General features: G+C 49.1%; 1 protein-coding gene across 7 annotated transcripts in view; it reads right to left on the bottom strand.

Annotated features, from left to right (window-relative positions):
* ARHGAP44 (Rho GTPase activating protein 44) overlaps positions 1–25660 on the bottom strand; it is a 141931-nt gene that overhangs the window by 16396 nt on the left and 99875 nt on the right. For all 7 annotated transcript variants that reach the window (XR_012328624.1, XR_012328625.1, XM_073797736.1 and 4 more), the window contains exons 8-16: positions 19392–19460; positions 17095–17176; positions 16514–16641; positions 10751–10862; positions 10257–10338; positions 6524–6604; positions 3869–3982; positions 3180–3271; positions 1003–1183 (exon numbers count right to left, since the gene is read on the bottom strand). Coding sequence is in view for 5 of the 7 variants with exons in the window: in XM_073797736.1 (XP_073653837.1) it covers positions 1003–1183; positions 3180–3271; positions 3869–3982; positions 6524–6604; positions 10257–10338; positions 10751–10862; positions 16514–16641; positions 17095–17176; positions 19392–19460 (941 nt within the window). In the remaining 2 variants the exon portion in view is untranslated. The remainder of the gene's footprint in view (positions 1–1002; positions 1184–3179; positions 3272–3868; positions 3983–6523; positions 6605–10256; positions 10339–10750; positions 10863–16513; positions 16642–17094; positions 17177–19391; positions 19461–25660) is intronic.

Below are 25660 nucleotides of genomic sequence, written 5' to 3' on the forward strand. Positions count from 1 at the left end.
AGAAACACCCCGCACCTGCCTCTCACGGGAAGGGTCTCTGGTGGGAAAGGGAACGAGCAGGGACACTGGACCTTGTGAACACTCCCCATCATCACAGGACACAGGTGTGGGTCTCCAAGGTCGACTCCCACTCAGAAGAGAAGAGGGGTGGAAAGTAAGGCTCACGTACCTCCACAGTTCTGGGTTTTTCAACCTTTCCTCTGTAGGACACATGAGCCGATGACTCAAGCCCACGTACGTGGGTGCCAGGGCTGAGCTGACACCTCCCACGGATCAGCTGTGCTCGTTAGGAAACCTGTTTACGCCCATTTGACTTCTTATGGAATCACATCATGCAATTACATATTATGTGAACTGATTTAACGTGGGTGCAAGAGGGTCATTCCTATGCGAATTAAGCTGGGCCCATTTATGAGTCTCGTAACAACCGCATCGAAGTAGGTGTAGGTGTCGATGATAAAAGCCGGGAAAACAACTCTCGGAAACTTACAAGCATTTTACACTCAGATGGCTTCAAGGTTTAGGTTTTCAATCTGTTTTAAAGAGATTGAACCTGGGAATGTTCAACTACACACTGCAGGAGTGACTGATGCAAGAATGTTGCTGAGGGGCGCAGACGAGCAGACCCATCGTCAGAATAGAACCGCTGAAGATTTGAGAATTGATGTACGTTTGTAAATTTTCAGTCAAAAATAAAGCGTTTAGTATCTTTTTTTTTTCAGTGTCCCCTTTTGACCCACTTTTTTTTTCTTTTGATGAGAACTAATCAATACTGATCACAACTGTCAGCTCGGAAGGCTGCACTTACTTTCGTCCTGAAGGGTGGGAAGCGAGCCTAGCACCCTGAACAGCACAGATGGAGGCATCAAGAATGAACTGACGTGCTACCAGACACAACCCACTCAAACTGCTGCTGGTAAGTGCAGCCTTCCTGTCATCCCATCTGAATCAACCCCTCCGTCCCACAACCCCCAACACTGAGAAAGGGATGCTAGTTCATACCCATCCTTTTTGTAAAACTCCAGCATCATGTTATCCGTGGCAACGCTGAGGGGCCGGCGGGCCTGCTCGGGCTGGCGCCGGTCGGCAGGGTCCATGTCTGGGGAGGGCATCGAGCTGTAGTTGGCATTGTGGTTCACGTGCACCGGACTCCCGTAATTGCCCGTGATGTTGAACTCTATCTCTGCGGGGAAGACAGAATGGGTGCACATGGTCTGTGGGTCAGCCATCGCCTTCCTGGGCAGGAGGGAGATAGCAGAGATGGCCACTTCTTTATGTGTCACCCCTGAAAATCTTGTCCCACGGTTCAGTGTTAGATCATCTATTGATATTAATTCATCTTAATATAATTCATCCTATTACCAGGTGAACACATATGCTCACCTAGCGTGTAATATGATGGGCATTTAATAAAGCATTTTTCATCTGTGATTCACAAAACAAATTTAGCCAAATAGGAACAGATGGGTACTTTCTTTTTGAAAAAGGCAAAATAATCTATCTCAAACCTTATGTGTAAAAGTGAAATGCCAGAGCAACCTAAATCATATCAGGAAAAAGAGCAATGCCCACTCTCAACACTGTTATTTGACACTACCAAAGAAGTGCTAGCCAATGCAATTAGTCAAGAAAAGAAAATAACAGGCAATATTATTATCTGTAGATGATGATGATGTCTTTCTGGAAAACCAAAGAGAAAAAGAAATTTTAAAGGATTAGAAATAGAAAGAGATCTAAGATTGCAGGCTATCAAATGGATTCCAGTCTCATCCTTTCCCGGTCACAGCCTATTTATGTGCCATGACAGTGAATGAGCACAGAACTTACAGAATTATGCCTTTCACTCCTACCTCCTATATTTCTTTATCCTGATTTCCTATCCTCACCCGACTGTGTCATCAATTGAACTCTTATTTCAGAGCTGTCACAGTCAAAACACATGAAGCCAAAAGACAATCAAACCTCTTTAATGTTAGATCAGCACTAAGTGATTACTTCTGATGAACAGAGCAGAGAATTATTAATATTATATCCCCACGAGTTAATAGTCTGTTGTTGCACAGCCAAAAGCATACCCTTAATATTTACTAAACGTAAGGCACAGTACTTTTTTAAAAAGCTAACACTGAATGTAATGTAACAACTGCTGTCTGTCTCTTCAAAGCTGTCACCACTGCGAGTCATTCCCTTATCCTATGGTGCTTCCACGCTAAGAACATTTATGAAACTCCATCTTAGGGAGCTGTCTTGAGAGCTTCATTTTGAATGAGGTACAAAAAAAGAATCTTGTTGCCTCTGAGCCCCATCTTCACCTGCCGAGGGCAACTCCAAGGACACAGCCTAGCGCAATGAACGGACGGCACCCAGGTGATCCCTAAGCCCGGAATAAAAGTTCATGTTCATCTGCAAGCCACTCTCTCACTTTGTCCCAGCTTACCCTTCCCCTCCCCGTGTCCTCAAGTCCATTCTCTAGTACTACCAAACGTAAAACAGATAGCTAGCGGGAAGCAGCCGCATAGCACAGGGAGATCAGCTTGGTGCTTTGTGACCACCTAGAGGGGTGGGATAGGGAGGGTGGGAGAGAGGGGGATGTAAGAGGGAGGAGATATGGGGATATATGTATATGTATAGCTGATTCACTTTGTTATACAGCAGAAACTAACACACCATTGTAGAGCAATTATACTCCAATAAAGATGTTAAAAAATATATATATGGAAAGGAGGCATGACTATTGCCAAAAAAAAGAAAAAAGTTCATGTTCACCTCAAATCCAGGTTCATCCTCTGCATCTACAGAGCATAACATCTCTCTTTTTTTTTTTCTGCTTCAGCATTTCATGATTGACAGATTTAAAGAAACTATGGTGTAGATGTTAGACCAATAAAATCTGAGGGCCTGGTTAGCACAGCACCTTCAGGCCAGAATTTCCCTTGACCAGGGATGAGAGTAAGAAGCTGACATGACTCGACCCCATTCTGAGTGGTGTATGTGTGCGTGTGCGTGTGTGCGCGTGCGTGTGTGCACATGTGTGCACGTGTGCTTGTGTGTAGGAGGATTAAAAACAAACCAATTATACACACACCTTTGGTACTCAAAGGTTTCAGAGGTTCGGAACTCACAGCGACACTCCCATTTTCCACAGAAGCCCACTCCCACACCCAGATGCTGTCACGTACCCCCGGGGAAGAACCAGTCTGCGTGCTGGATGATGGGCTCGATGACCCCGACGATCTGCAGCGAGACTGTGGTCATCATTTCCGTGATGTTCCTGTGAGCACAGGACAGAGCGGGGCAGGGCGAGGTGAGCGGCCAAGGCAGGGAAGGGGCCCTGGACCAGAAGTCCGAGAGCAAGCATCCTCTCAGGAAGGACACTTCACCTTTCTGAACCTCTCTCCCCCTCTCCGGAATGCAGATACCCCAGAAGTCCTCCCTACAGGAGACGAGCAAGTAACATACTCAAAATCGCCAAGCATGAGGCACCTTTCGGTGTGAGGTATGATTCTCATAACTGCCGGGTTCATCCCCTTCCCAGCTCTGTTCTCCCTTTTGAGACAGCCCTCTGTCCCACAGATGCTGGGATGTGTGCTGTTCACAGGGGGCCAGGAAGAGCCTGCCGTGCCTAGTCTGACTCGGATGAGCTCAGAGAAGACCCTGACTGCAGGCCTAGCTCTGAGACTACCAACAGGAAAGATCTGAAGACTGCCGGGTCTCCTCCTGAGTCTAAAGAAGGAGCAGGCCAAGACAGACACATGACCTGACACATACATGAGGCTGGTGGATATCCGGGGCCCTGGCCATCCTGCCCAGGCCCCAGCAGCATCCTGCCCCCAGCGTGACCCACACACCCCTTCCTCCCTGGACTCACCCTTCCGCTTGTGGCCACAGCAAGTTGGGTCCTAAGACAATTGCCATGTTACTGGGAGTCATCTTGTTGACATCTTGATATTCTGAGAGTTTGGATAAAAACTTGATCAAGTATCTGAAAGGAAGGGAGAAGGGCCAGGTTTAACAAGGGCTCAAATCCAGCCGTGGTCCCTCAGCATCGGGTGGAAACTTCTCTTACTGATAACAAGATTCACACATCCTACAATATAATCAAGACGTGTCACGCGTCAGGACACGAGAATGCTCCAAAAACAGACGGACTCAGCTCTCACTCAGCTGTCAACATTGGCTTCGATTAACCCCGGCCAGAAAAATTCTCCATCTTTCCTTCTGACCCACGGCACGATGACTGAAAGTCCTTCCTTCTTTTCAAACCTCTGTCACCTGTCATCTTCCCTGTGTGCAGAGGTGAGAAGCAGTTTGGTGGGGACATTTACATCCTAGGGGTGGCGTCCCCTGGGGTTAACCTCGGTGGGGCTCTGAGAGCCAATGAAGAAAAAGTTAAAGCTAGACTTAGCATGTGGCCCAGCAATTCCACTCCTAGAGAAATATGTCCGCACGCAAAGGTGGACACAAATGTTCCCAGCAGCATTATTCATCACAGCCAGAAAGGGGAGACCAGCCACATGTCCATTAAGGGATGAACAGATGAATCAAATGCAGTCCATCCGGACAAGAGAATACTCTTCAGCCCTAATAAGGAATGAAATACTGACACGTGCTACCACACGGAGGCACCTCAGGAGTGTGATGCCAAGTGAAAGAAGCCAGACGTGGAGACCCCACGTTGAATGGTTCCATCTCTATGAGGTGCCCAGCACAGGCAAACAGACACAGAACGTAGATGAGTGTTTGCCAAGGACTGGCTGGGCAGAAACGGGGAATGACTGCTACTGGGCACAGAGCTTCTCTTTGGGGTGATGACAATGTTCTAAAGTTAGACAGTGGTGATAGCTGTACAGCTCTACGAAAAGCCCTTCGGTTGTACGCTTTAAAAGGGCTCGATGGTATATGAGTTGTATTTCAATAAAGCTATTATTTTAAAAAAAATCAGCAAGTGAGCTGTGCACAAATGAGGCATAAAAAGAGCCCACAGCAAACCCGCCGGGCCACGCGGAGGCCCCGGCCTCTGTTACACGGGCGGCGGGTCCAGCCCCCTTCTGCCTGGACAACGGTGAAGTGGTTCCTTCAGGAACTGCTGACTTACCTCCTGCCCACGGAGCAGAAGGACCACAGAGGCCCCTAAAGCTGCCAGTGGGCCCCCTCTCCCCACAGCCTCTCCCGCCACGTCATACCCTCCAAGAGGCCACACACGCCTGGACCAGGACGTGGGACCTGAGCTGAGTCAGCCCACAGGCTGGCCAGTGGCCTAGCAACACCTGAAGAGTCATACCCATCTGATTCTTGCTGTTGGGATTTTGTTTTTCAATTTTGGGTACATAAATTTACCAAGTTAAGCATTTTAAAGTGTATAACTCAGTAGCGTTAAACACTTTCACACTGTGATGCAACCATCGCCACTACCCATCTCCAGAATTTTCCATCACCCCAAACTAAAACTCTGCACCCATTAAGTGACCCACCTGCTGCTTCACCCCCTCAAAGCCCCTGGCAACCACCATTCTACTTTCTGTCTCCATGAACTGACTGCTCTAGGTACCTCTTATGAGTAGAACTGTTCAGTATTTGTCCTTTTGTGTTTGGCTTCCCTCGGTTAGCGTAAAGCCTTCAAGGTTCATTCATGCTGTAGCAAGAATCAGAATGTCCTCCCTTTTGAAGGCTGGATATCGCATTGTATGTGCACTTTGTTTACGCATTTATCCATCACCGGACGTTCGGGCTGCTCCCACCTCTTGGCTATTGGGAATCACGCTGCCATTGACACAGGTGTACAAAATCAAGTCCCTACTTTCAAAATCTTTTGGGAATACCTCCAGAAGTGGAATTGCTGGGCCGTACAGGAATTCTATGTGTAAGTCATGGAAAGTCGCTCCTGGGGTTTTTAACAGGAAAACAGAAATCATCAGGCAGATGGCAGCAGCAGCTGAAGCTGAAAATCTGCCTCTAAGGAAGTACCCAGGAGAGGGGCAGGGCCAGGGGCATTGCTGGCACAGACAACGGGATGAGGAAGCAGGAAGTGAAATCCTGGCGGAAGCAAGAAAAGGAAGAGACAGACTCGTGGGAAACTGCTGCTGAAAGGTGGAAACCACAGAATATTCTCCCGGCCTCTTCCTCCTGCAGCCTAGCTCCAGGACACACCTGCCGAGTCCAGCTCAGGGTCTGGTCAGCTTCTCCGCAGTGTCCACGGGCACCCATCTTTACAATAAACCCCCGATATCTGGAGACAGCCTGCATTCATCTTTGCTCCTTGCAAATCAAAGAACTTAACTGCATTAGCCAACAGCTGGCCAGGTAGCCTGCAAAGTCTCACCGTCCCTTTTAGTCTGTTTCCTCACGTGCAAAATGGTAATTCACAGCCTCCCAGGGCTGCCTGAGGTTGAAAAGAGACCCTGCATGTTAACCATGCTTTGGACACCATATAACACCATGCCTGCCAGTGACCATGCCTTTTGGCCCGGAAACACGTGTCTGAGGCTTAAATAACCTTGACCCAGTGTCTCCAGGGTCCACTCACCGGATGTTGTTGTAATTGGCCTTGGGCAATTTCTCACAAGCATTCCACAGAGCCTGGAGCCTCGTGTCCTGCTCCTGGATGCTGGGAAATTAACAGGAAAAGCCATTGGTTGAGCACGAATCGATGAAGTCCCACCGGGATTCATATTCACCAGCCATCGAAATATTTGAGAAAAAGGAACCAGCCGTTGTTAGTGATCATATCAGTAAACTATTATCATGCAAATGTTTGGTTCTTATTATTTCCCCCTCTAAGGTCTCTTTCTGTCTTGCCTGGGCTATTTGAACAAAACTTCCCCTACACAGGTCACATGGCCCAGGTGAATGGGTGCCGGGGCAGCAGGTGAGGGAGGAGGGCAGAGGCCAGACACCTGGCCTCTGGAGTGGGCGGGGCTGTGGTGTCATCAGGAGGGCGATTCTGTCACAGCAACAGGACACCAGAAACAGGTCAACCCCACTTTCACACCACAGTGGCAGCTGACTGGCCTGTTCCACGGGTATTAGTTAATGCACATTAAGTGTCTTGTCATCTGGCACATAATAGATGCTCAATAAACACCTTCTGAACAAGTAAATTACATGAACTCATACAGACATAAGGACATCTGACCCTTGAAGACATAACTCAGAGATGGATAATTTCCATGACCAAAGGATTCTCTACTCTACAAAAAGATTTGCTCTAAAGGTTTCTTTATTGATAAACCCTGTAAGGATTAAAAGAAATTACTTATAGGACTACATTTTTAAATTTACTTTTCATGAAAACCTACATCAAGGCTGACACGGTTAGGAAGGCCTTATGTTCAAAGAACCTTTTCTCGAGAAAAACTAAAAAGCAAATGCCAACAGGGAGGCCCAGCTCTGACCCCTTGACCCGGGGCCCAAGGCAGGGCAGTGGCCATCGCTGGGTCCCCAGAAGTCCTCCCGCCCATCCTGACCCAGGCAAGAAAATCTCCCTTTTCCACTCCTCAGCCCTTGAAAGGGCAGATTCTGCCAAGACCTCCCCTTCAATAAAAATCAGCACCCACGTACCGAGGGTCTCCCGTGTGCCAGGCAGTGTCCCAAGGGCTGGGAATCAGGATGCAATCAGAGGAGACCTCCCCCGCCCTGCCCCACCAGCCCAGCTCACAACCTAACCAGCGACACAAATACAGCCTCGAACCCGCAGATCAGTTCGCCGCAGAGAAAGAACACAGGGGATGGGACGGATCCTGACTGCCAGCTGCTTGACGACTGGGTGCCAGGAAGACGGGCCCAAAGAGTCCGAAGGAGCCCACCAGGCAAAGGTTTCGGGGGAACAGTCGCATGGGAGGGGATGGCCAGCACGAAGAGGGAGAAAGCCTGGGAGTGACGGGAGCCTCGGGCCTTCCTGCCGCCTCTGGTAGGCCTGGCTCAGCCTCTGGGCTGCTCCGTGCTTCCTGCATGGAAACGCTCAGCACACGTGACCGGCCAAGTCCCAGGCCACCTCGCCTGGCAGATCCCTCACTACTGCTCCTGCTGTCTCCCGCCAGTCCCCGCCCCGACTCCTGGACGGCCCGGCCAGAGGCAGAGCTTCCCTGAAGGCCAATCCCCCGTGAGGGTGAGTGCGGCTCTCTGGTGAGATCCAACTTCACCAAAGGTCAATGGTTATCAACCCAGTAGCCTTGGGAGCTTTGAAACAAAGAGAATTACACCAGAATCTCTGAAAAGGAGCTCCGGGCATGGAACCTAGGTATCTTTTAAAGCTTCGCAGGAGACTGATGCACACAGAGGGTTGAAGGTGGCTGTCCTGGGCAAAATTACCTTCCTTAGAGACTGTGGCCTCGGGGTGGCCGCCACCACCATGCCCAGAATCTTCACGCACAACATGCATCTCCTCCAGGGGCAGAAAGAAGCCTTTGCTTTCCCTTGGTTCCAAGCCCTGAGCTCTTCGAGGCATCCGCTCACCCCTCTTTCCTAATGGAGCCCAGCTTTGCAAATCATCGGGAAGGGTCTCTCTCTGACCCCGAAGCACCCGGCCGCCCTCTCCTCCTCCAGCTTGGTGTCATCAAGACCACCCCCACATTCAGCAAATAAAAGGGGCAGCGTCCATCAAAAGATACGTCCTCACTCATCATCGTGCCCAGGACCCCCGTGTCATTCTAGAGAGGCGTGCAGTGCCGTGAAGCACGGGGGCTCCGGAGCCGGACTCCTTGGACTCACATCCTCGTCCTGTCACTTATCAGACGGCAGGTAACCTGCCATGAACACCTGCTCTGTGGCTCGACTTCCTTATCTATAAAATAGGGAAGACAGCACAACCGCCCTCGTAGGGTTGTTGTGAAAATCAGATGAGTTAAAAACATATAATGAGCTTAGAACGATGACAAGCCTCTAATAAACACGCAACAAATGGCATCACCTGTGATTATTAGGATCCCCGTGGGCTCTAAAACTCACTTTCCACCATGAGATGTAGGAATACCAGGCAGTCAGCCAGCCTTTTAAAATGCATCATCTCTATTCTACCTTGGATAAAAAACCAGAGGTGTGCACGGTAACCGGAGCGGGCTTTTTCTAGCTCTGCACACGCCAGCCTGGCTTCACTTCCAGGTCAGCTGGGTTCTCTTGCAGCCCCCGTTCTTACGGAAGCACGTACGCACTCCAGCATCCTGTTGGAGCAGCTCAGCTGGATGCTTTTCACTACTAAACCCCATGATTAGAGACCCCCAGGAGTCATCCTTTCATGGGCACCAAGCTCAGTCCTCCCATGAGCTGTTCCTCTCCCTCCTGTATCTTTTTCTCCTGGACCATCTCCACCCTCATCTCTCCCAGCCTCTCTCTGGTGCCCGTTCTCCTGTGTCCTCCCTAGCCGTGTCCATTTACTCAGTAAACACTGATTCCTCCAAACAGTAGCATGTACTGAAGTCAGCTCTTACTTAGGGCCGAAGAAAATACATAATACAATACTAACCACGAATCAAGTGAGGAAGCAAGGAATCCCACGCTTCGGAGCTACACAGGTGACATGGCTGGGGTGTCACCTGCTGAGCACCAGCCCCCCTGATCTCCATACCCCCACCTTCCCGATGCACGACCAGGGTCTGGGCCTCGTTCCTGCCACCTCCCTGCTGAGGCCCCCCCTCCAGGCTCACCTTCAGAAAAGTGGGGATGGCGTCCACTGCCCGGACATTGTATTTTGATGTTAGTTATTCGTTAGTTGTTGTTAATATTTTTTACCTATTACAGATGAGGGTAAAGACCCCTGTCACCACTCCCTTGTCCTGCTCTTTTCTCCGGAAGGAATCATCCCCACCTGCCAGTGTGAACCTTTCCAGAACCTTCTTTTATGCAGTTACACACTTATAGAGGCACTCCTAAAATTGTATCGTTTTGAGTGTGTTTTTTGTATTTCTTCTTTTTAAAACAACAGACTATCCTGTGGGTTCTTGGTAACTTTAGTTCACTCAAAATTAAATCTTCGTACCTCTACACGTGAGCAGGAATAGCTCTACCCGTTTTTCGAAGTGTTGCCGCGCATGTGAGAGTGTAGCTATACCGTATTTTATTCGGTCATTCCCTTCTGCTATTCAAGGTGACCGCACGACCAACACCCTGGTACACACTTCTCCGGGCACACGTACAAGCCTTTCCCCGTGACACATACCAAGAAAGGGATTCGCTGGATCCCAGGTGGCATGCTTTCACAATTTCCATAAAGACTCCCAAATAAACCACAACCCAGAAGACACCCCAAAACGTGCTGTACTCACTTAGAAGCCTGGATCCACTCATCGTAGAGCTCAAAAGTCATCAGAGGTTCTGGCAGCTCCCGGAGGTAAGATTTCAAAGCTCCTGGACATGAACACCATATGGTTCGTGAGCCACTGGGACACGGCAGAGACACATGCTACCAGCCAGCGCCATCACAGGGGCCACGTCTGGGGACGGTTCCCCGACCCACGTGACAAGGTCACACGGTGGCTGCCGCGTGACCGGATCCGAGGCTCTGGCGCGGCCGTGGGCCCTGGGCTGGTGATCACACTGGCCTCCCCCCCTCATGTTTCCCACCCTCGCCCCTTCCCCTGGCACGTGGGGGATGGGAAGGCCTCCCTTCAAGGGCCACAGCCACCAGGGCTCGAGCGGCGTCCTGAGTGGACATGCCTGGAGCATGCTGGGAAGCCCGTGGCTCGAGTGGCCCCGACACGTGGCCGCACACCCTCCACGCCCACTCCTTCCCCGGAGCCCCCCCGGTTGCGAGGCCCACCTGCAATGGCGTGGGGATCTGCCGAGCACTCCTGCACGTCCACCACGCAGCAGTCCAGGGCAGCCTTCAGCTTCTTCAGCTTGGAGGCAGATGGGGCTACTCGGAAGAGGCCCTGCGACAGGACAGGGGGTCACAGGGCAGCCTGAACCTCCAAGGCACAAAAGCAAAACGGACAGGCAGGGGTTTCCCTGGTGGCCCAGTGGTTAGGAATCCGCCTGCCAATGCAGGGCACACGGGTTCGAGCCCTGGTCCGGGAGGATCCCACATGCCGCAGAGCAGCTAAGCCCGTGCGCCACAACTACTGAGCCTGCGCTCTAGAGCCCGCGAGCCACAACTACTGAGCCCATGAGCCACAACTACTGAAGCCCACGCGCCTAGAGCCCGTGCTCCGCAACAGAGAGAAGCCACCACAATGAGAAGCCCACACACCACAACAAAGAGTAGCCCCCGCTCAACGCAGTAGAGAAAGCCCACGCACAGCAACAGAGACCCAACACAGCCAACTAATAAATAAATAAATAAATAAATTTAATTAATTAATTAAAAACCTGACAGGCAGTCTACCCACCCTGTTCCTCCATGATCAGCTAGGTGCCTCCTTCTCGTCACCGTTTATCAATATTGGAGCGGCAGGACCCAAGCCTCGCCCACATCTGTGTCCCCAGCGCCTAGTACGGGGTGACCCAGCGTTCTGGTTCAGTACGCATTTGTTGGATAAATGAACCCTGGGCACTTTGACTTCCTGTTCTTGTGTATTTAAGATACATTTTGGAAAAACAAAAACACTAATTTGATAAGATACATGCACCCCCATGTCCACAGCAGCGTTCTTTACAATTGCCAAGACAGGGAAGCAAACTAAGCGTCCATCAACAGATGAACAGATAAAGAAGATGCGGTTGTATATATACAACGGAATATTACTCAGCTGTAAAAAGGAATGAAACTGTGTCATTTGCAGCAACATAGATGGACTTGGAGGGTATGGTGCTAAGTGAAATAAGTCAGACAGAGAAAGACAAATACTATATGACATCACTTATATGTGGGATCTAAAAAATACAACAAACTAGTGAAGATAACAAAAAAGAAGCAGACTCAACACATACAGAGAACAAACTAGTAGTTACTAATAGGGAGGGCCAATATAGGCGTAGAGGATTGAGAGGTACAAGCTATTAGATACAAAATAAGCTACAAGGATATACTGTACAACACAGGGCATACAGCCCATATTTTATAAAGACTATAAATGGAGTATAACCTTTAAAAATTGTGAATCAGTATATTGTATACATGTAATTTATATAATATTGTACAGCAACTATACTTCAAGTTAAAAACAAGGATATATTTTGGAGAAAACTTTGACTGAGACCTGGTCAGAGCTGGAGGTCTAGGACGTGGATGCATGCACAAAGGTCTACAGTGTGTGTGTGCACCTGTGTCTCTGTGTGTGTCTGTGTCTTTGTGTCTGTGTCTTTGTGTGTGTGTGTCTTTGTGTCTGTGTTTTTGTGTGTGTGCCTGTGTCTTTGTGTGTGTCTGTGTCTTTGTGTGTGTGTCTGTCTTTGTGTGTGTGCCTGTGTCTCTGTGTGTGTCTGTTTCTTTGTGTCTGTGTCTGTGTGTGTGTTTCTTTGTGTCTTTGTGTGTGTCTTTGCGTGTGTATATGTCTTTGTGTCTGTCTTTGTGTGTGTGTGTCTTTGCGTGTGTGTCCGTGTCTTTGTGTGTGTGTGTCTTTGTGTGTGTCTTTGTGTGTGTGTGTCTTTGTGTGTGTGTCTTTGCGTGTGTGTCCGTGTCTTTGTGTGTGTCTTTGCGTGTGTATATGTCTGTGTGTCTTTGTGTGTCCGTGTCTTTGTGTGTGTCTGTCTTTATGTGTCCGTGTCTTTGTGTGTCTTTGTGTGTGTGTGTCTTTGCGTGTGTCTATGTCTGTGTGTATATGTCTTTGTGTGTCCGTGTCTTTGTGTGTGTGTGTCTGTGTGTGTGTGTCTTTGTGTGTGTGTCCGTGTCTTTGTGTCTGTCTTTGTGTGTCCGTGTCTTTGTGTCTGTCTTTGTGTGTCCGTGTCTTTGTGTGTGTCTTTGTGTCTGTGTCTTTGTGTGTGTGTGTCTTTGTGTGTGTCCGTGGCTTTGTGTCTGTCTTTGTGTGTCTGTGTCTTTGTGTGTCCGTGTCTTTGTGTGTGTCTTTGCGTGTGTATATGTCTTTGTGTCTGTCTTTGTGTGTGTGTGTCTTTGTGTGTCCGTGTCTGTGTGTGTGTGTCTTTGTATACGTCTGTGTGTCTGCATATCTCAGGAGGCACAGGGCTACACCTTGAGGGACTCATCAAGGCCATGCCCTCGGGGGAGGGGCAGACTGGGGGTGGTTACGAGGGAGCAACACCTCTGCCTCCTGCAGCCCCTTCACGTTTTATTCTTAAAGTTACTTTCGAGTCATTGCCACCTCTTCCACGTGAACCGCTGCAAAAGTGAGCTACTGCCGTATAAAGGGAGAAGGAAGCCAGGGGCGTGTGGAAGGGGAGACACGAGCAGGTCAGAGTTGGAGGGGAGCCCCCAAGTCACGGGGAAGGTAGACGCGGGTGGAAGGCCCATTGGTTCGTTTCACCTGCTCAGCTCCTGAATTCTATGATGCAGCCCAGACACTGAGACGCTGGCAGGATCCCCCTTGCTCCTTTAACTGTTTATGGCCACTCAGATTTCCAAGTTCCTTCAGAAGAAAACATGCCTCATCCGGAACACTGAGTTTTCTGCCTGCTAAGACTGCTAGCCCCCTTCTCAGGATAGGGTATGTCAGATAAATCGATGTCCAAAGCTCTATGGCATCCCCGTGAGGAAGCCTCGTGAGCACGTTTGGACCAGTGCATACGTAAGGCTGCTACAGCCCCAAAGCAGGCTGCACGTGCATCGAAGGTGCGGGCGAGACCCTCGTCAACCACGCCACGGCCCTGGGGGGGAGGGCAACCACACCCGGTGATGGGCGGAGTCAAAGCGAAGGCGGCAGAGTTTTCAAAGAGAAGCTTTTAGATTTCTGATGGTGTCACTGAGGGCTGCTTCATGCAGTGACAAACACCGGGGGTGCAGGGGTGGGAGGCTTGTTAAAATAGCTCATGAGTCCAGTTTTGGGGGCGTGAGAGGACAATCTGCATGGAAATGTTGAGGACATGGCAGAAAACTCAGGAGTGGAGCCCACGGGAGGACGAGAACCCTGAGTCCTCACTAAGGGCAGGCGAAGCTCTCAGAGAGGGTGAGAGCACCGCAGCAGAGATCAGAGTGAGCAGAGGGTAGGGCCGGTGGTGCAGATTCCCCCCGCTGCTGCCCTGATGCTGCCGGCAGGGGCGGGGGGGAGCCAGGAGTCCAGGGAAGAGCTGGTTTCAAGGACGACTATGTTAGCAACTTCACAGGCAGTGATGGCCAAGGCGGCTGAACTAAGTCATGGGAAGTAGCAGTGGGGATCCCTGGGGACCACTGAGCATAGCTTCAGCCCAGTCATGGGGGCAGAAGGGACCCAAAAAAGAAGAGGAGTGAGTGAGTGAGTGGTGGTGAGGATGCAGGAGCAACAGATGATGAGAGCTACTTTAAGAAACTGGGTAGCACAAGCCACTACGGAGAACAGGATGGAGGTTCCTTAAAAAACTCAAAATAGAGTTGTCATATGATCCAGCAATGCCAGTCCTGGGCACATATCCAGAGAAAACTCTAACTAACAGAGATACATGACCCCCTATGTTCATAGCACCACTATTCACAACAGCCAAGACATGGAAGCAACCTAAATGTCCATCAACAGATGCGTGGATAAAGAAGATGGGGTCTATATATACAATGGAATACTACTCAGCCATAAAAAAGAATGAAACAATGCCATTCGCAGCAACATGGATGGACCTAGAGACTATCATTCTAAGCGAAGTAAGTCAGACAGAGAAAGACAAATATCACAGGATATCACTTATATGTGGAATCTAAAAAAATGATACAAATGAACTTATTTACAAAACAGAAACAGACTCACAGACTTAGAAAACAAACTATGGTTACCAAAGAGGAACGGGGGTGGGGGAGGGATACACTAGGAGTTGGGGATTAGCATATACAAACTACAATACATAAAAGAGATAAACAACAAGGTCTACTATATAGCAGAGGGGACTATATTCAATATCCTGCAGTAAGTCATAATGGAAAAGAATATGAAAAATATATATGGATAACTGAACTTTGCTGTACACTTGAAACTAACACAACATGGTCTAAATCAATGATACTTCAATAAAAAATAAGTAAAATAAAAAATTTTAAAAAAGAAATTGGGTAGCATAAAACACAAAACCAAAGTGCAAGGGAAGGAATATGAGGCTCTGGTTGGGTTGAGAGAAGAGATTTTTCTAGGCTTGGGGCAACCTGAGCCTACTTGTTATTAAAGAAGAGCTGAAGCAAAGCTGGAGGGTGGGGCGGACAACGCAAGTGAGAGTGAGGCCTGGTGAGAGGCAGAAAGGTCCGGAAAGAGCAGGTGGGAGAGTCAGGAGACAACACGGGAGAAGTCGGAGGACCTGATCTTCCAGGGGGAGGGGAGGAGGGGAGGGGGGGAGGGGAGGGGAGGAGGGGAGGAGGGGAGGGGGAGGAGGGGAGGGGGAGGAGGGGAGGAGGGGAGGGGGAGGAGGGGAGGAGGGGAGGGGGAGGAGGGGGAGGAGGGGAGGGGAGGGGAGGGGAGGAGGGGGATGAGGAGGAGGGGAGGAGGGGGATGAGGAGGAGGGGAAGGAGGGGAAGGGAAGGAGGGGGAGGGGAGGAGGGGAGGGGAGGAGGAGGGGGAGGAGGGGAGGGGGAAGAGGGGAGGAGGGGAGGGGGAGGAGGGGAGAGGGGGAGGAAGGGGAGGAGGGGGAGGAGGAGGAAGGGGAGGAGGGGGAGGAGGAGGAAGGGGAGGAGGGGAGGAGCGGAGGGGGAGGAGGGGAGGAGGAGGAGGGGGAGGAGGGGAGGAGGGGAGGGGGAGGAGGGGAGGAGGAGGAGGGGGAGGAGGGAAGGAGGAGGAGGGGAGGGGGAGGAGTGGAGGAGGGGAGGGGGAGGAAGGGAGGGAGAGAGGAGGAGGGGATGGGGAGGAGGGGAGAGGGGGAGGAAGGGGAGGAGGGGGAGGAGGAAGGGGAGGAGGGGGAGGGGGGGAGGGGGGAGGGGAGGAGGGGGGAGGGGAGGAGGGGAGGAGGGGGAGGGGGGAGGGGAGGAGGGGAGGAGGGGGAGGGGGAAGGGGAGGAGGGGAGGAGGGGGAGGGGGAAGGGGAGGAGGGGAGGAGGGGGAGGGGGAAGGGGAGGAGGGGAGGAGGGGAGGAGGGGAGGAGGGGAGGAGGGGAGGGGGAGGAGGGGGGAGGGGAGGAGGGGAGGAGGGGAGGAGGGGGAGGGGGAGGAGGGGGGAGGGGGAGGGGGGAGGAGGGGGAGGAGGGGGAGGAGGGGGAGGAAGGGGAGGAGGGGGAGGAGGGGGGAGGAGGGGGAGGGGGGGAGGAAAATGCCCCAACCAGGTTAAAAATGCAGAAAGAAGGGCCAGAGCCGGGCTGTAAGATCCTCAGGGCCAGTGGTATCATTTCCCGCAATCCACCACTGTCCCCGGAGAGCGAAGGCTCATGACAGAAAGCAGGACCGGTTTCAGGAAGGGCAGCTGTACCACGTCTTCATGGGTTTGGGTTTGTGGGATTGGACGAGGACGGTAACAGAGAAGGAGACCCCAGAGGCTCCATCTCGCGGACGAGGAGACCTGCTCAAGGCAGAGCTCGGCTGTGCCCAGACCCACCTCCTCCTGCATCCCACACTCCAGCAGCATCGTCACACACGCCTCGATAGGGAAGGCAATCTCCCGGCCGCTGATCAGGAGGTGCTCCTCCAGGGGCTTCCCGAAGGAAGGTTTCTCCACCCAGGCCTCTGTCGGGGGGAGTGGAGCAAGAGAGGGGTCAGTGAAAGGGGTCCGTGGAGGTCACCCACGTGGGCATCTTCCCTTCCTCTGCTCACACAGATTCTCCTAAGTCTACCAAAGACACGGAGCCCAGCTGAGTCTCCATTCTTGGGGTTTTGGGGGATGATGGGGGGAGTGGGTGGAATGGAAGGCCAGCCCATGTGAGCAGAGCCGGTGGGCTTCCTGTCACCCACGCACCTCCACGCATGCCCATGCACACCCGACTCATCCCCGTGGGGCGGTGTGTGTGAGTGTGCTTGGCTTCACTGCCGCTGGGGCAAGGCACCTGCTAGGGGAGGTCGTGGGGCTCATCTAAACGTGGCACTGCTCGGGATGCAGCAGGTGAGCCAAGCACAGGGCACCAGGCTTCTCTGGGAAGCAGGCTCCCCAGCCTCCCCGGTCCCGGCAAGGTCTGCACTCACCCTGCTGTGCTTTTATCTGAGGCAACACGGCCTGCAGGAGCGTCAGCGACTTCCTGTGGTACTCGGCCTGCACTTCTATGAGCTGAGGAAACACAAGAGTGAGCATTACCCTTTGCTGAAAGGTGGGGAGCACAGGCTGCCGCGCCACTGGGGTGCCCTGCTCTCTCCTCCATCCACCCGCGATGATGGGCATGTGTCTCCTTAGCCTCTGCGGCAGGGAAGTGACCACACATGGAAGTCTGGAAAGCAGGGGAATCGGGGGGGGGGGGAAGACAGGACACCCCAGGGCTGAGCTTGCCCTCACCGCCGCCCCACCTAGTGAGCACCCCGCCCCCAGTTCTCCCGGCAAAAGCACCGAAGAGGTGCAACAATGAAGGACTACAAATGGAAAACACATTCAGAAATCCGTGTGCCTGTGAGATGGCGCTAAGTGCCATGAGCCTCTATGTATCTCGATTTCTGCCAGAACAGTTCAAGATACAACTAGTCGGAAAACACGTGCTTGCTCCACAGTCCTCTTCAAGTGTCTCGGGAGGTAGCACTGCTTTGGTTATCGTGATGCAGGCCAAAGAGCGAAGTCCTTCAAGATGTTCTACTGTGCCCATCTCACTACTAAAAAAGCTGCTGAAGTGGTGATAAGAGCAGAGGAAAACCTGTGAACAACAGTCACTTCATTTATTTTCTGAATCTCTACCTCCTCCTCCTCCAAAAAACATTGCGCATGTGTGAGGGAAAAGGTGGGAGTCACTCTGCTGAGAAGTCTGGTGTGAAGAGTAGCTACTGTGATCCCCAAGGAAGACGAAAAGGGAATTTTAAAAAAATCAGAATGTTGCAATAAATGGTACCCACGTGGCAATCAGGTAAGCTAATAATGCTTGGAATGTCAAGAATGTCATTCGTTTCAGAAACTCTAAAATGAAATATTACCTTCGCAAATAAAACTGATGGAATATACTTGAAAATTACTGTGCGCGGGCTTTCTCCAGTTGCGGCGAGCGGGGGCTACTCTTCGTTGTGGTGTGTGGGTGTCTCATTGCGTTGGCTTCTCTTGTTGCGGAGCACGGGCTCTAGGCACGTGGGTTTCAGTAGTTGTGGCTCGCAGGCTCTAGAGCGCAGGCTCAGCAGTTGCAGCTCAAGGGCTTAGTCGCTCCACGGCATGTGGGATCTTCCCGGACCAGGGCTCGAACCTGTGTCCCCCGCATTAGCAGGCGATTCTTAACCACTGCGCCACCAGGGAAGCCCAATCCCACTATTTTAAAATAAACTTTCCAAGTTGGAAGAAGTGCCTACCAGCTCTCTCTCAGGGCAGAAGAAACTCTGGCCTTCTCAGCCGCTGATGCCCACGCAGGGAGGGTGCTGGCCGCCCACAGCTCTGCCCCACGCGCATCAACACATATAAACTTCTCAGGATTCCTCCTCCTCTTTCTTCCCTTTACCTTCCCTCCTTTTCTGTCACTTCCTTGACCATAAAGAGATGCTTTGAGATTTGAGTTTCGTTCCCAACTTTAAGAGCAGGTGAGCTTAACTGGATTTTTCATTTGTATTTTTTCAAATTTTTTTTTTTTTTTTTTTCCCAGTTGCTTTGTATTTTTCCTGGTAAATAGACAGGGTCCTAATTATTTGGGCCCGATCATTCAAGTACGGATGACTCAGACCCTGTTTCTCTACTCTCTAAATCTGCTCTCATAGATGAAAGACAGGCAAACAGGCCGTATCAATCCTCGTTTACCTACTTGCCACCGTCTTGGGCAAAAATCTAGATGAAAAAATGAATACGCGCCAGGTGGGGTTTTCTTCTTCTTCTTCCCAAGTTTCTTACTGATGATAGATTCGGGTTTCTCAACCTTGGCTCTGCTGACATTCTGAGTCTGGATTATCCTCTGTTGTGAGAGTCGTCCTGTACATTGCAGGATACTTAGCGACAAATTTGACCTCCACCTCCTGGATGCCTGGAACACCTCCCCTCAATGGTGACAGCCACAAATGTCTCTAGACATGGCCAAACCTCTGCTGGAAGAGGAAACAGAATCACCCCTGGTTGAGAACCACTGCCATAGATCCCTGAGTTGCAGTCATCTTCATGGATGAAGCTGAATTTTATTCTTGGGCTTTTGGAGAAATCCATACAAGGAGAACTAGAAGGCAGGATTTATTCACAGATAGAACAGCCAAAGCCCCATCCGTTCTCAGGACGTGCTCGATCTAGGGGTCCTCGGTTCGAGGCCGACGTTCCTCCCTGTCCGCACCGTGATGCCTGTAAACAGACTTCAAGCAGCCTCACCTTTCTGGAAACTTACCATCTGAAAGTAGTTTGCATAGTCAATTTCTTTGGCCACAAAACTGTACATGTCAGCCGACAGCTGGTCCTGTAGGGGGTAAAACACAAGATAGAGAGTGGGTCATGCAGGAGTCTAAGCATCACAGACGAAAGAGCCTTAACCGTGGTTGATCTCATTTTTCCTAATACTTGACAGATTACAAACTTTGCCTGTGGACGTTCCCCCGTTTCCCAACCACGGCTCTAGAGGATGAATAAGCGGGAAAAGAACGCCTAAGCCAGTGTTTTCCCAGGGCGTTTATTTAACACGTGGGCTACATCAAGAGTTAGGAAAGCTGGTATGGGGGAGTGATGCGCAAATTACTTCCCTGCATCTCTGTGGCAGGCGCCACCGTCTGAGGCAGCCCCGCCAGGTACAAACTGTACTGCTGCTTTCCTCGTCTTGCCGTCTCTTCCCTTTGATGATGCTACCTGCCTAGCTCTGCTTCATCCTCAATTCTGATTGGTTGATCACCAGCATATGGGAAAGCAACAGAAACACACCAAGTCGTGGGACGCTGGGTAAGACAGGTGGGCAGGGGAAGGACTGCTGATTCCAAACTTGGCAAAACCTGGACTCATCCAACATCACACACAAATCTCATAGTGTGAACAGTCCCCCACCGCTGAGCTTCCCATGGGACCGAGAACCATGGCTGAATGCTGTGTCTGGTTCTGAAAAGTGTTCCCTCCAAGGAGGACAGTTGTCTGTTTCACAGAAACACTCCCTGCAAGGTGCGATAAAAGTGCATCTTGAGCGGACGTAGACTTTGTCAATAACCGTATCTTTGGACATGTCACATCTCTAAACTTGTGTGTGCAAGTCCTGTGATCTCTGACACCCCTCCCTATTTGGTAGCCCTGAGGTAGATCTTCAGAAGAGATGCTTAGTTAAGGAGAAAAGAGTCTATAATGTTCAAGCTGAAGTAACATGAAAATATCACCCCAATGCTTACAGCAGCACTGTTTCCAATTGCCAAGATATAGAAGCAACCTAAGTGTCCACTGATAGACCAATGGATAAAGAAGATGTGGTGTATATACAACGGAATACTACCCAGCCATAAAAAAAGAATGAAATCTCGCCATTTGTAACAATGAACAGACCTAGCGGGCATTATGCTAAGTGAAATAAGTCAGACAGAGAAAGACAAATACTGCATGATCTCATAGGTCGAATCTAAAAAACAAAACAAAACGAAAACAGACTCATAGACAGAGAACAAGCAGTAGCTGCCAGAAGGGAAGGGGTTGGGGGTGGGGAAAATAGGTGAGGGGGAGGGGTTGGGGGTGGGGAAAATAGGGGAGGGGGAGGGGTTGGGGGGGTGGGGAAAATAGGGGAGGGGGAGGGGTTGGGGGGGTGGGGAAAATAGGGGAGGGGTATTAGGAGGTGAAAACGTCCACTTACATAATAAAGAAGCCACGGGATGTAATATACAGCACAAAGGAGATGGTCAATAATATTGCAATAACTTTGTATGGGGACAGACTGTTACTAGACTTATCGTGGTGATCATTCCATAATGCATGCAAATGTCAAATCACCATGTAGCACACCTGAAACGAACATGATATCGTATGTCAGCTATATCTCAGTAAAAAGGAAGAAAAAAAAAAAACAGCACAAGAAAGCTGACCCAGATGCTGAAGGAATTAACGCGGCAACTACATGATTCAGGAAGAGCATTCTGCACCGACTGCAACCACCTCAGCAGCTTCTCCGGCTGCCGATTCAGCTCTTCTCAGTGAGCACGGGGATGGGAGGAGTAATCTGCTTCCTTTGCCAGGATCCTTGACAGGCAAACATCCTTACAGCATTCTTGTACACAAGACAACAGAACCAAGATCCCAATTTCAGAGGAGTAGCTACCAAGAGTTCAAGGTAACTTTCCCAAAGAATACAAGGGGCTCTAGGACCACCCACCTCGGTTCCCTTCCACCAGAGCGGCCCTACCATAAATGCCTAATCTGTCAAAGGTGCAAGAGAAAGTGGTTTTGTTGGAACTCAACCTTGTCTGCCGTCCCCCCAGCAGCCTTGGTCTGGAAACATCCATCGCCAGCCTGATAGGCCTAAGGGAGATATTTCAAGTCAGGGAAAAACAAAGGGTGGAGTGAGAAAAATGGCTCGGCAGACAGAGGAAAGGAAGCGAGCCTCGGAAGGGACTAAATGCCGTATCAAATCACCTTCAACGACTCAGCAGATGATCTTAGAGAAGTCGGGCCAACTGTGCGTGCCCTCAGGAACACGACAGGATTTTCTGAAGGTACAATCACATTACCGGCTTAGGAAGTTAACAATATAGACTCCAAGTAAGCCACACAAGTGAGAAATAAAAGTGGAAACTCGAAATCAAATTTCTATTCATCTAAATAAATAAAATAAATATTGGGACTTCCCTGGTGGTCCAATAGTTAAGACTCTGTGCTTCCAAAGCAGGGGGCCCGGGTTCGATCCCCGGTTGGGGAACTGAAAGTCCACGTGCTGCGCAGCATGGCCCCAAATTTAAACATAAATATTAATCTAAATTATTTATAATTATTAATACATGTTATCAATTAAATTTATTTTATTCATAAATATCAATAGAATATTTTTAAAAAGAAATTCCCATTACTCTAAATCATTAGTGAATTTTCTTTATAAAGGGAAAAAAACCTTCCATTAATAATCACCAGAATTTTATGTATTTAAAAAATCATTTGTTTTCTGATTTTGCAACGGATCCATACTCAAAAACAGACGAAGTAGAAAAACAGATTCACCTGTAATCCCACCACACAGAGATAACCGTGCAGAGATAAGCACTATAAATACTGACATTTGCCCATTTTGTGCTTACTTTAATCAGTCATACGATTGCCTGGTTTACCAAAAATGGGATCAGACTGCTTGGTAGCTCACTTGGATTTTGGATTTTCTTCTGGCTGGCAGGCCTTTTTTTTTTCCCCACCGATGTTTTTATTTTTTAAATAGTACCTATTTTTAACTATGTAATTCTATAATACATTTTAGGAGATAATAATTCAAAGCTCCAATGATTCTCCCACCATAACTTTAGAAACCTTTTACTACCCTTTGAAACATTTATTGCAATTTACCACAATCAAAATACTACACTTGTAATCAAAATCATTTTGGGAAATTCAATTTGTATAGTATTAACTCTTCTCATCTAAAAACACCTCTCAGTATTATAAAGCCTTCTTTGATTTCCTTAGTAATATTTTATAATTACCCTATATTACAAAATGTTACGGTAGGATTTTAGATATTTCTGTTGTTAAAGAAAATCCCCAAGATATTTATAAATACTTGTCTCTTAAGTACTTTTTCTTGGTAAAAAGTGAAACCTTGATTTTTCCTGCTGACTTCGGGTTTCCTATCTGGCACGTAGAAGCTCAGTCCTAACAAACGTAAAGAGCTGCAAAAAACTAAAAAACCAACAACTCGTTTCAGATCCATCAGAGAAGTGAGGGTACAGGGCAAACCACTGCCCCCAAACCAGAGAGGCAGACAGGTGAATACGAGAATCACAACTTACTGGAGAAGAAATCCGGGAGCAGAAACCTCCGTAGTTTCAGGAAACCCTGAACTGTAATTGACAAACCGCAGAAGGCTCAGGGTGGCAAGTCTGAGAATTAAAAACTCCAGGGAACGGGGGAGCCCTCACACTTTTGCTGAGCTAAGTTCTCACAGTGAACATCAGAGAAAAACCCTCTTTGGCTTTTGCCAAGGGGAAGAGGAAAGGTACCATTTTGAAATGTTTTAGAGCATTCTACTCTTAACAAGACCTACCCTTAGGAGAAACTTTTTTTTTTTTTTTTTTTTGGTTGGCCGCGCCGTGGGGCTTGTGGGATCTTAGTTCCTCAACCAGGGATGGAACCCGGTTCAACCCCATCTCCCTGTTCATCCTAATCACAGGACTACAGAATGCTTCCCCGGCTCCCACACCTGACTACTACATCACTAAAGGCCTACTTACCTCAGTTCCCTTTACCCAGTACACATTGTGTCCACCTTTCAATAAAACTTGCAAGGCATACTAAAAGGCAAAAACACAGTCTGGAGAAACCGAACAAGCATGAGAACCAGAGTCAGATGTGTCAAGAATGTCGGAGTTATCAGGCTAGGAACTTTTAAAAATATGATTAACATGCTAAGGGCTTTCACGGAAAAAGTAGGCAGCACACAAGAACAGAAGGATCATGTAAGTAGAGACATGGAAATTCTAAGAAGGAATAAAAAAGAAACGCTGCACCTGCCCACCTGCCCCAGGTACCAGCAGGTTCCGTCTTATGGAACCCACCTTGACTTGGTTTTCCTGGATCTAAAGTTCTCTGGGTCTAAAGACAAATATCGTATATTAACACATATATGTGGAATCTAAAAAAATGATACAGATGATCTTACTTGCAAAGCAGAAATAGAGACACCGATGTAGAGAACAAGAGTTCTGATACCAAGGGGAAGGGGAGAGTGGGATGAACTGGGAGATGGGGATTGACATATATACACTATTGATACTATGTATAAAATAGAAAATGAATGAAAACCTACTGTACAGCACAGGCAACTCTACTCAATACTCTGCAGTGACCTAAATGGGAAGGAAATCCAAAAGAGCTATATGTATCTATGTACACGTATAGCTGATTTGCTTTGCTGTACAGTAGAAACTAACACAACACTGTAAAGCAACTACACTCCAATAAAAATTAAAAAAAACCCAAAAAACAAAGCTCTCTGGGTCTAAAGGTCTGGGGAGCTCTGCTTGGGCCTCGCTGTGCCTAAACACAGGGAAACCAGGCTGCCACCTTGCTCACCTCCAGCCCACAAACTTTCCTTTTGCTGGGCTGCCACAGTGTAGGAGATCCAGCTGAGAGAATACAAAGCCATGAAGCTAGAAGGGGAAGTGACCCAATTAGGGCAACCCAGAAAGGGAAGGGAGGAGGACCACAGGGGATGTTTAGAACAGCTGGCAGCCAATGAAGTAGAAATAAAAGAGGAGTCAGAAGAGAACTTTAGAGAAAACATCAGTGCCTGCTCTGAAGGGGATCGGCTCCGCACACAAACAAAGCTGCTGAGAGCACAAGGCGTGGTTTTATCCACTGGATGTGATCATCCTACAGTTCATATGATGAAACAGAGGCCACAGACCAGACAAGATAGCTATGAAAGAGGGTGGGAGGTATTGAATATTATAATTGCTATGAAGTCATTAAAAGAGACATTGCACAGTATTATCCCAGGAACAGACAAGCAGATGAATGGAATACAGAGCCCAGAAATAAAGCTGAGGAGTCAGATGATGGGATTTCACTTCAGGGGGAGGTGGCTTATCTAATGAATGAATTACCTCTTCATATGGGGGGAAAACACCCAAATCTCTCCTGCACGCCACATACAAACATAAATTTCAGGTATATTAACACGCACAAAATAGGTGTATAAGATGCATTAAAGACATTAAAACAAAATTAAAGAAGAAAAATTTCTTAACCTTGAGGTGGAAGGTGCCTGATGGACCACCTGGGGTCTTCTCCCATACAAAGGAAATACAGGTATACGATCAAGTGCTTAATGGCAGACATCACTATAAACAAAAATCAAAAGACAACGGCAGACTGGAAAAAGTACCTGCAGCACAGCAGATAGAAGGAAGTTTAATATCTCTAATTATACAGAGAACTTACACAAATTGCTATTAAAAACAATAGAAATACTGGTCCGACTGCCAATACAAATAGACAATTTGACAAACTAAGAAGGTCTAGAAATATAGGAAGAATGCCCAGTAAAAACACAAAGATATACTTAGGACCACTAACATCCTGGGAAATTAAAATTACAATAACATAGGGATAGCTTTTTTTCCCTCACTGAACGGGCAAAAACTGAAAACAGGAAAAACATACATTACAGAGAAAGATAAAGTGAAATGTCCAATTCTGTTTATTAGTGGTGGGAGTATAAATTGCAGTTTCCTTTTTTTTTTTTTTTTTTTTTTTGATGTACGCGGGCCTCTCACTGTTGTGGCCTCTCCCGTTGCGGAGCACAGGCTCCGGATGCACAGGCTCAGTGGCCATGGCTCACGGGCCCAGCCGCTCCGCGGCATGTGGGATCTTCCTGGACCGGGGCACGAACCCATGTCCCCTGCATTGGCAGGCGGACTCTCAACCACTGCGCCACCAGGGAAGCCCCAGTTTCCTTTTAAGAGAGGTAAACTGGAGCTTTCCTGGTGGCGCAGT

The sequence above is a fragment of the Tursiops truncatus genome, chromosome 20 (genome assembly GCF_011762595.2).
Source record: "Tursiops truncatus isolate mTurTru1 chromosome 20, mTurTru1.mat.Y, whole genome shotgun sequence".
Lineage (NCBI taxonomy): Eukaryota > Metazoa > Chordata > Mammalia > Artiodactyla > Delphinidae > Tursiops > Tursiops truncatus.